The sequence below is a fragment of the Myotis lucifugus genome, unplaced genomic scaffold (assembly GCF_000147115.1).
Source record: "Myotis lucifugus unplaced genomic scaffold, Myoluc2.0 scaffold_234, whole genome shotgun sequence".
NCBI lineage: Eukaryota > Metazoa > Chordata > Mammalia > Chiroptera > Vespertilionidae > Myotis > Myotis lucifugus.
This window is the reverse complement of record NW_005871282.1, coordinates 355,421-364,910: the sequence shown is the minus strand read 5'-3', so window position 1 is coordinate 364,910 and position 9,490 is coordinate 355,421. Positions and strand designations below refer to the sequence as shown.

Genomic DNA, 9,490 nt, shown 5'->3' with positions numbered 1-9,490 from the left:
CACGGTCCCGGGGCGCGCGGTGACGTCAGCAGAGCGCTTCTCCTCGGCGCCGCCAGGGGCCGCTCACACCTCACGGTCCGGCTCCGGCTCGCGCGCCGGGAGCAGCGGTGCGCACGCGCGGCCCCGCGCCCGGGCCAGATCCGAACTGCGCAGGCGCCGTGGGCGGAGCTCCCGGGACCAGAGCGGAGGTGGGCGGGGCCGGGGGCTGCGGTCGGGCGGACCCGTTGCTGCGCTTGCCGCGTGTGGTGTGCTCCATGGAGATGCCCGCGCGGGAGGCGCGCCCCGAGGACGGCGCGGGCCGGGCTGCCCCCGGCAGAGAGGACCTGAGCAGCAGGGTGAGTGTGACGGGCGGGCAGGCCGGGCGGGGGCCGGGCGACGGGGCCCGCGGAGGTCCACCGTGCAGCGTGGCCCGGTCTCGGCTGGCCCTGGCTGCCTGGCTCCTTTAAATGGAAATTATCTCAGAGGGAGGGAGGGGGGGAGAGAGAGAGAAACATCCATGATGAGAGAGATTCATGGATGGGCTGCCTCCCGCACGCCCCCCACTGGGGATCAAGCCGAACCGGGCCTGTGCCCCGAGCGGGAAGGGAGCCGTGACCTCCTGGTTTGTAGGTCTATGTGCAGCCATTGAGCCACGCCCACCACCGGGCCACGCCCACCGCGTAGCCACGCCCACCACGGCCACGCTGGGGAGGGCAGCCTTGCTCCTTTTGCTCTCAGCGCTGGACGGCTCCTCTGGAGGGAGACCTTGAAACGTGAAACGTGCTGGAACCAACCCAGTTGGCAGCGGGCGGAGATTTAGTTGGGAGGAAACTTCTAGAACTACAGCCCACCCCAGCCGGGCTGCGGGTATTCTCCATGCGGGAAAACGGCACCTCCATCCGTCCAGGAGCCACCCTTGCTGTCCACCACGAAGCCCACCCATCTGCGGCTGGAGTCCGTGTCACATGTCCCTTCGTCGCCCATCACCTACACCAAGCACGTCACACTCAGGCTAACGGGCCAGATAAAAAGCGTTAAGTGTATGTGGCCGCAAAAACACAAAAGCGTCCATTTTCATAGCTTTCATAGCAGCGTAGGTTTATTTCTATGGAGACATGCTGAATACAAAGGGCTGAAGTAAGTGAGTCGTTAACATAAAATAATAGAACATTTTAATAAAAATCAATATTTTTTCTTGAACATTAACTTACCAGACACTGAATAACTGCACCAATTAATAAGTGTAACACAAATAAACCTATTTCTCTTGTTCTCCAAAAGCGAAATATTTCCTGTTGCGCACACCAAACAAGTCAGTCCAAGACTAATGACATGGCCATTGGCTGCTAAATGGTGCGCCTGCGCATAAGGCGCGTAAGGGAAATGAACACGATTATAGTAATCAGTGATTAGCGAGTGTTGTAGTTCGTTATTATGTATAACAGGATATTGTAAAAATTAAGTTATGACATTTTTATTAATGTTTCTTACCTACTGTTACATTGGCTGGGCCACAAAAATATTCCTTGTGGGCCACATGTGGCCCGCAGGCCACGAGTTTGACATGCTTGGTATCACTGGCCTTTATCAGCCATCTTATCTACCCACCATCCCGAGCCCTACGAGGCTCCTAACTGGTCTCTCATCCGTGTTACCTCCTTCCAGTCTGTTCTCCACTCGAGCCAGAGCAGTGATCCTAAAACACATAGCTGATTGTCACTCTTCTACCCAAAAGAGGGGAGAGGGGAGCCAGTATAATACCTTACCTGCCATTGGCAGCCGGAACCTTTAAAAATGTATCGGAGTTGGGATGGTTGTGGCCATTCGGGGATGGGATGCCCTGGATCCTTGGTTCTGTCCTGAACTAATAGTTCTGTCTCGGGCAGGTCTCTGGTCCCCGGTGTCAGTTTCCTTGTTTGACGTGAAGTGAAATAGGTGTATACCTGCCATTTCTGAAGTGAATGGGAAAGCTTTGTTCACACACAGGTTTCAAGGTTGTACAAATGGGGTCTTGGGATTCGAGTCAATATAGTCAGTTACTGTACTGACTGTGAACTGGGGAGACAGGAGGGAACACTCCTGGGAGGGGTGAATTTCCAAACCGCACACAGGCCATTCTGAGGACTCCATGGCAAGCCACTTACACTGGAGTGTGACGGCCCCTGAGGGATGTGAGGTTGGGCAAAGGTTGTTAACGTGGGTTAAGAGCAGGGGTTCTCAACCTGTGGGTCGAGACCCCTTTGGTGGTCGAACGACCCTTTCACAGGGGTCGCCTAAGACCATCCTGCATATCAGATATTTACGTTAAGATTCATAACAGTAGCAACATTACAGTTAGGAAGTAGCAACGAAAATAATTTTATGGTTGGGGGTCACCACCACACATGAGGAACTGTATTTAAAGGGCCAGAAGGTTGAGAACCACTGGTTTAGAGGCATTGGCGACTCCAATCATGTTCACAAAGTAGCTACTGTTACTGAAAAGAGTTAGAAAAACCTTCCTTTCCACTTAGCTGAGCCCTTTCTCCTACTAATGAAAAATGAGGCTGCCTTCAGCTGCCAGCGCTGTGCTAGTCTTAAAGCAGAGTGGAAGGTGAGAGGTCTTGCTGCTTGTTCCGAATGCCCGGCTGCACCATTTCATGCATAAATCATGAAAAGCGTTGGTATTGCCCTAACGGGTTTGGCTCAGTGGATAGAGCATCGGCCTTCGGACTGAAGGGACCCAGGTTCGATTCCGGTCAAGGGCATGTACCTAGGTTGCAGGCACATCCCCAGTGGGGTGTGTGCAAGAGGCAGCTGATCGATGTTTTTCATCGATGTTTCTAACTATCCTTCTCCCTTCCTCCCTGTAAAAAATCAGTAAAATATATACAAAAAAGAAAAGCATTGGTATTTGAGTGGTGAGAGTAGCCCACTCCTCTTTCCATTTGCTATTCTTCACTTTAAAAAGCTAAAACATAAAAGAAATCGTTTGAAAACCGGTGCATATTGTCTATTTTAAGTAAAGTGTACAAGCTGGCCTTGCGTGTGCCAATTACCAATTCCGAACCCCGCGTCTGAGCTCAGTGGGCTGGATAGCACTGGGCGAGTGCAATGCTGTGTCCTCGGCAACTTCCCGCACCTCCCACACGGCCGCTGAGAACACTGCTCACAGGCTGGCCTCTGGACAGTCGGCACAGTTAGCCCCTGTGCCATCGCTACTTCTCAGGAGCCCCCAGGGAGCGGACTTTGATGTAAGAAGTTTTTCTTTATCTCAATAGATTAAAGAACAAAAGATTGTCGTGGATGAACTTTCTAACCTGAAGAAGAACAGGGTGAGTTATTAAAGTGATTCTGAATACTGAATAGTATGTGGGAGGGTTTGATTGTATCTTATTACCTATATACTGAAGTTATAAGAATTATTTTTTTAAATTTAAATTCTTTATTGTTTAAAGTTACAAGAATTTTATATAAGATTTATAATATTTTAGCATCTTAAATTACAAAAATGAAGTGTCCAAGATTTTGTATATATGCATATGTAGATAATACTAGTACATAGATATCTATATAAATATATATTTATTTTAACTTTTGTAGTTCAAGAGAAAATATAGGTAAATATATAGATAGCTATATATTGATCATAATTGATAGTATCTTTTCCCCATCATATGAAATTCACATTACCTTTGAACCAAATTATACTGATATTTTGGAGTTGTAATAACTAGTGACATTTATTTTGTACTTAAATATGATTTTTTAAAATAAGTGAGCTTTAAATATATTGAGAAGAGAGGAAACTGTTCCTTTAAGTGAAAGTAGATAATTGTTGAAAAACAAAAAGGATAAATTGCTTCCCCTCTCACTCCCACATTTTCTTACATAAATATTCCAAATACCTAACATTGTTATTTAATGCCATTTCCATTCATGTAAGCACAAACAAGCAACTGCTGCTTCGTGTGTGCTTATACTGTCAAAAAACTACATTTTGAAGTTTAGGAATAAATGATTTTGAACCTTTTAAAGCATTTTACAGATTATTTGATAACTGACAGGTTAAACATTTCTGGTATTGTCACTTGTGGAATATTAGAGGTTAAGGCACAATTGATACAGACTTTGTAGGCAAATTGGCAGAATGTGTCAAAGCTTTAAAGGTGTGTAACAGGTTGACCCTGCAGTTCCATTTCTAGGAAGTGATACTTAGGAAAAGATCATGAAGTGCACAGAGAGTTAGTTACAAAGGCATTCATGGCAACATTGACTTATAATAGTTAAAAGTTGGTAACACCTTAAATACCTAAAACTTGAGGACTGACCAAATAAACTGTAATATGTTTTACCCATACAGTAATTTTGTAAAAGAACACATATTAATAAGAAAAAAGTTCTCAATATATTCATTGCTAAAGCAAGTTATAAATCTGTAGTTATAGGAGCCCGTTTTTGTTAAAGAAAAATGGTATTATGGAATATGCAGAGAAAAAAGAATTTCACCTCAAAGTTAATGGTAGCAATGGCACGATAATGAGTAACTTTGTTTGTCTTTATGCTAAGGTACTGTTCTGATCATGTTACTGAAATTCAAGAATAAGTAATGATAGGGTTCAGAGTTTTGACATCTGCTTTTTAGATCAAATCTTAATATTAGCCTAAATTGTGTTTTGCAGACAGTTTATAGGCAGCAACAGAACAGCAACATATTCTTTCTTGCCGACCGAACAGAATTGCTTTCTGAAAGCAAAAGTAAGGTTTTTTTTTGGTATATCATATGGAAATGCAGAGAATATAGGCTTTCTGTACGATTTCATGGTAGTGCCTAAAACATACTATCTGCATCTGAATGTGGAAGTATTTATCTAAAGATTGGGCGATGCTACACCTGTTAATAAAATCAGTGCAGTGGTTTGGTTGTCTTCAAGTTAGCCTTCCAAAGATGAGTTTATGGTAAAGATAAAATCAAGTAAAAATACAAAGATGTGTTAGCACTGATTAGTAACGTGCTTTAGAGTTTGAGAAAATCTAGATATGAAACTATTCTACCACTTTCCAAAACCTTTGTGACTTTGCATGAATTACTTTGAGCCTCCAAAGTCCGGTGGCATTTAAATGAGATGGTCTATGTAAATGAGATGGTCTATGCATAGCCCAGTGCCTGGGCCAAAAAAAGCATTTAATGTACAGAAACTAGTTTCCTAAGAGGTTAACATTCATCCTGAGAAGCCTGTTGTAAATTATTAATTTGCACTAACACTGCATTATACTCAAATGGTTTGATCTTGGTAACTGTCATCCTGGGAATTACTAGGTTTATTTATTTTACTTAATATTCTTCTCCATTCCCCCCACAGATATATTGGATGAGCTGAAAAAAGAATACCAAGAAATAGAAAACTCAGAGAAGACCAAAACCAAGAAATAGTCCACCTGATTTCACGTAACCATGTGTGGCATTTGTTGTTCTGTTAGCTTTTCTAGTGAACATTTCAGCAAAGATTTGAAAGAGGACTTGCTGTGTAACCTTCAACGACGGGGACCCGATAGCAGTAGACAGTTGTTGAAGTCGAATGCCAGCTACCAGTGTTTATTTTCGGGGCACGTCCTTCACCTAAGAGGGGTGTTGACTGCCCAGCCGCTGGAAGGGGAGAGGGGCGACGTGTTCCTGTGGAACGGAGAGGTCTTCAGCGGAGTGCAGGTGGAAGCCGAAGAGAATGACACTCAGGTCATGTTTAACTGTCTTTCCTCTTGTCAGAATGAGTCTGACATCGTGTCACTCTTCTCGGAAGTTCAGGGTCCTTGGTCCTTTATCTATTACCAAGCATTTCATCATCATCTGTGGTTTGGCAGGGATTTTTTTGGTCGCCGGAGCTTGCTGTGGCATTTTAGTAACTTGGGCATGGGTTTCTGCCTCTCTTCAGTTGGCTCCCACGCATCGGAAGTGGCCAATCAATGGCGAGAAGTTCCAGCATCTGGAATTTTCAGAATTGATCTCAAATCTACTTCCGTCTGCAAATCTGTGGTTTTAAAATTGTATCCTTGGAGATCCATTTCTAAGGAGAATGTTACCAAAGACTGTGAGGATAGCCTGGCTCGGATTTCAGCGAGCCTGCCAGCGTTTGTATCCGTGGCAGCAAACGAAGCCAGACTGTGTCTGAAAGAACCTGTTGCTCCTCTCAACGTGCTGCTGCCCCCGGCTCCAGCTGCTGCCCTCCGCGCCGGCATTGCCGGCAGCCCTCCCGCAGGAGAGACGCTGCGGGCCCTTCTGGCGGACGGGCACACGCAGGAGGTGGTGGGGCGGTTCATCGCCGTGCTGAGCAGCGCGGTCAGGAGGCGTGTCCTGTGTTTGCCTCGGGAGGGAGCCCGGCCACCGGGCGCAGTGTTGGAAACTCGCGACCGGAAAGCAAAGGTTGCAGTCCTGTTCTCCGGGGGTGTTGACTCCATGGTCATTGCAGCCCTTGCTGACCGTCATGTTCCTTTAGATGAGCCCATTGACCTGCTGAACGTGGCTTTCATGACGAAAGAAAAGGCCGCCCCGGCCAGTTCCAACAGCAAAGGGAGGAAACAGGGAAAGTGCGCAATGCCGTCTGAGGGATCGACTCCTGATGCTGCTGCCGGTCCTGAAAAGCGGGCCGGTGCCCCCGACCGAGCCACGGGCCGAGCGGGCCTGAAGCAGCTGCAGGCCGCCAGCCCGGCCCGGGCCTGGAATCTGGTCGAAATTAACGTTTCTCTGGAAGAACTGCAGGAGCTGAGAAGAGCTCGCATACGCCACCTGGTCCAGCCCTTGGACACGGTGCTGGACGACAGCATCGGCTGTGCCGTCTGGTTTGCTGCCCGGGGAGCTGGCTGCCTGGTGGCCCCGGAGGACGTGAGGCCGTATCGGAGCCAGGCAAAGGTGCGGCCGCGTCTCCCCCCCAGTTTCTCAGCCCTGCTCTTGCTTGCCCTGGCAGCTTTTGGCATTTAGGGTATAAAAATAAAGCATATTTTAGTTGCATTTAAACTACAATGCAATGTATATGACTTCTTAAAATTTGGGCATATTCTTATGACTTTGTCTAGTGGTTTTTCTCTGCAAACATGATCTTTGCGGTAGTGACTTTCAGCTCTGCGTCTGTCTTCCCCTCCGTCCTGCGTGGTGGTGGCAGCTCATTGCAGTTTCTTTCACCGTCACAGGTCGTGCTGACCGGGATCGGTGCGGACGAGCAGCTGGCAGGCTACTCCCGCCATCGTGCCCGCTTTCAGATGCACGGCCTGGAAGGACTGAACCGGGAGATTGAGATGGAACTGGCTCGGATCTCTTCTAGGAACCTTGGCCGCGATGACAGAGTGATTGGCGACCATGGAAAAGAGGCAAGGTAACCGGAGGCTCGTGTAGTTTTGTAAAGGTAATAGGCTGTAAAGGGAGATCTTAGGTCCCTTGTTTTCCTTTGGAGACTGTTCAAGTCATAACCGTAGCAACAATGACGTCTTGGGTTCATAGCCAACACAGCAGCCAGGGACGATGTGTCACTTGGTTATGAAAAGAAGACATTCTTTCTGGTGTTAATTGACTAAGTGGCCGTTGGCTACAAGGATTCAGCATGCAGAGCAGGCGTCCAAGCGAGCTCGTGGGGTGTGGAGCTTCGTAACAGCCACTCTGAGCCGTCGCTTCTTGTCTATTCCACTCTCTTCCTGCTTTCACGGAGCTCTGGTTGCCTTTGTACCATTGTCATTCTCATGTTGCCAGTTCTGACCCATGTGAAATTGTGACCACTATGTCATCATTCTAATCATCTTCAAATTTTCATTATAAAGAGATAACGCCACAATACCACAGCGGTAGGTGAGGGCCAGATCATGCGGGCTGCCAGGTTAAGGATTTTGAACTTTATTCCAAAAGTGTAGGCTGGGGTGGCAGTAGAGGCTGGGGACGGGCTAGCACGGAGGCGGTGGAGATGGGGGCTGTGGGTGGACTTGAGGAAGAATGAGGGGCCTGTGGATAGAACGTTGAAAAGAAGGTGAGGTTGTTTAGAGCAACAGGGGGTCAGGGCAAGATTTCAGAGTTCGGTTGTGGACATATTGACCTTGATGTACCTGTGACATAACCAGGTGAGATGTCAGCTCTGCCTTACTCAGGTCTGGGCTAACTATGGCAGCGTGGGTTAGATAGATACATTCGGGAGGTTTGGGGTAGTTTTCCTTTTGAAGGGTGTGTGTGAGAGATGAGAAAAATAGTGCCCTCAAAAATTAATGTGTACTGTAAATTTTAATATATTGAATAAAATGCCAAAGAAGTAATCATAACAGATTGGTTTTATTTTTTAATAGTGTTTGTATTTATCTATCCTAGATTTCCTTTCCTGGATGAAAATGTGGTCTCCTTTCTAAATTCCCTACCAGTTTGGGAAAAGGCAAACTTGACTTTACCCCGAGGAATCGGTGAGAAACTGCTTTTGCGTCTTGCAGCCATGAAACTTGGTCTCACAGCCTCTGCTCTGCTGCCGAAGCGGGCCATGCAGTTTGGGTCCAGAATTGCAAAACTGGAAAAGAGTAACGAAAAGGCATCTGATAAATGTGCAAGGCTCCAAGTCACTTCCTTAGAAAACCTTTCTATTGAGAAGGAGACTGGAACATAATATTCCACAATGTAATAACATTCACTAAGTGGTGATACAACAATAAAACCTGCTCTGTTATTGTATAATATGGTAATTTTAGAATTCACTGTGCAGCTTACCATAACCAAGCTAGTCATATTGACAGACTGCAGAAAGAAGGATCGTGCTTGAAAGAACAGCTGGGATGTTTTAAACTGGGATGTCGCCATTGCTTTGAACTTTTCATGGAAATGTCCCGCCAGCAACACTGAACAAGGCAGCCTTTACTGACTCTCCATGGGGGCTGCAGCCAAACATGACTCTGTTCACTGTTGTCAGGGTTGCTGACCTTGCTTGAAATGATCCATTCTTTTAACGTTCCTTCTACCGGCAAAACCTCTGCAGAGCTTCCTTCTGTTCACTAGATTGGATACTGTCAACTCACAAATCCCTCCGTGATGCAAATTAGGTTTTTAAATTTACTAGGTTGACTTTTTGGTCTTTAAAATCACTAAAATATGATAACTCAGTTAAAGCATCATCCTGATATGCCAGGGTTCGATCCCTGGTCAGGGTACGTAAGGAATCACCCAATGAATGCATAAGTAAGTAGAACAACAAACCAACATTTCTCTCTAAAAATCAATATATAAAATTTTAAAAATCGCTAACATCTGATAAAATTGGAGTAAGAAATCCTGCCCCCACACAGTCCCCAAACACCTCCATGTTGCCAAGTTCAGTGGGACAGTTTCCGTTCGCATCTCCCTTGCCCTGGCAGTGAGGCTGGCCAGTCCCCGGTTCCTAAACACTTCTCTTGGCTTCTGCGGCCAATCCTGGCTTTCCTGCTGCCCTCCTGGCCGCTTGCTCCTTGTCTGCTGACTCCACCCTCACTACCTGACCTTTAAATATTGGGTTCTTTGGGTCTCCATCCTGGGTTCTCGACT

General features: G+C 46.6%; 2 protein-coding genes across 2 annotated transcripts; both read left to right on the top strand.

Annotated features, from left to right (window-relative positions):
• The first annotated feature begins 203 nt into the window (after positions 1-203).
• LOC102433911 (ASNSD1 upstream open reading frame protein) lies at positions 204-5,461 on the top strand. Its single transcript, XM_023762141.1, has 4 exons — positions 204-335; positions 3,240-3,293; positions 4,641-4,716; positions 5,322-5,461. The coding sequence occupies exons 1-4, from the start codon at positions 255-257 to the stop codon at positions 5,390-5,392; spliced, it is 282 nt and encodes a 93-aa protein (XP_023617909.1). The 5' UTR covers positions 204-254; the 3' UTR covers positions 5,393-5,461.
• Positions 5,391-9,072, top strand: ASNSD1 (asparagine synthetase domain containing 1). The gene is made up of 3 exons (XM_023762140.1): positions 5,391-6,862; positions 7,141-7,322; positions 8,297-9,072. Exons 1-3 carry the CDS (start codon positions 5,414-5,416, stop codon positions 8,580-8,582), a joined length of 1,917 nt encoding a protein of 638 aa, XP_023617908.1. The 5' UTR covers positions 5,391-5,413; the 3' UTR covers positions 8,583-9,072.
• Positions 9,073-9,490: the final 418 nt, after the last annotated feature.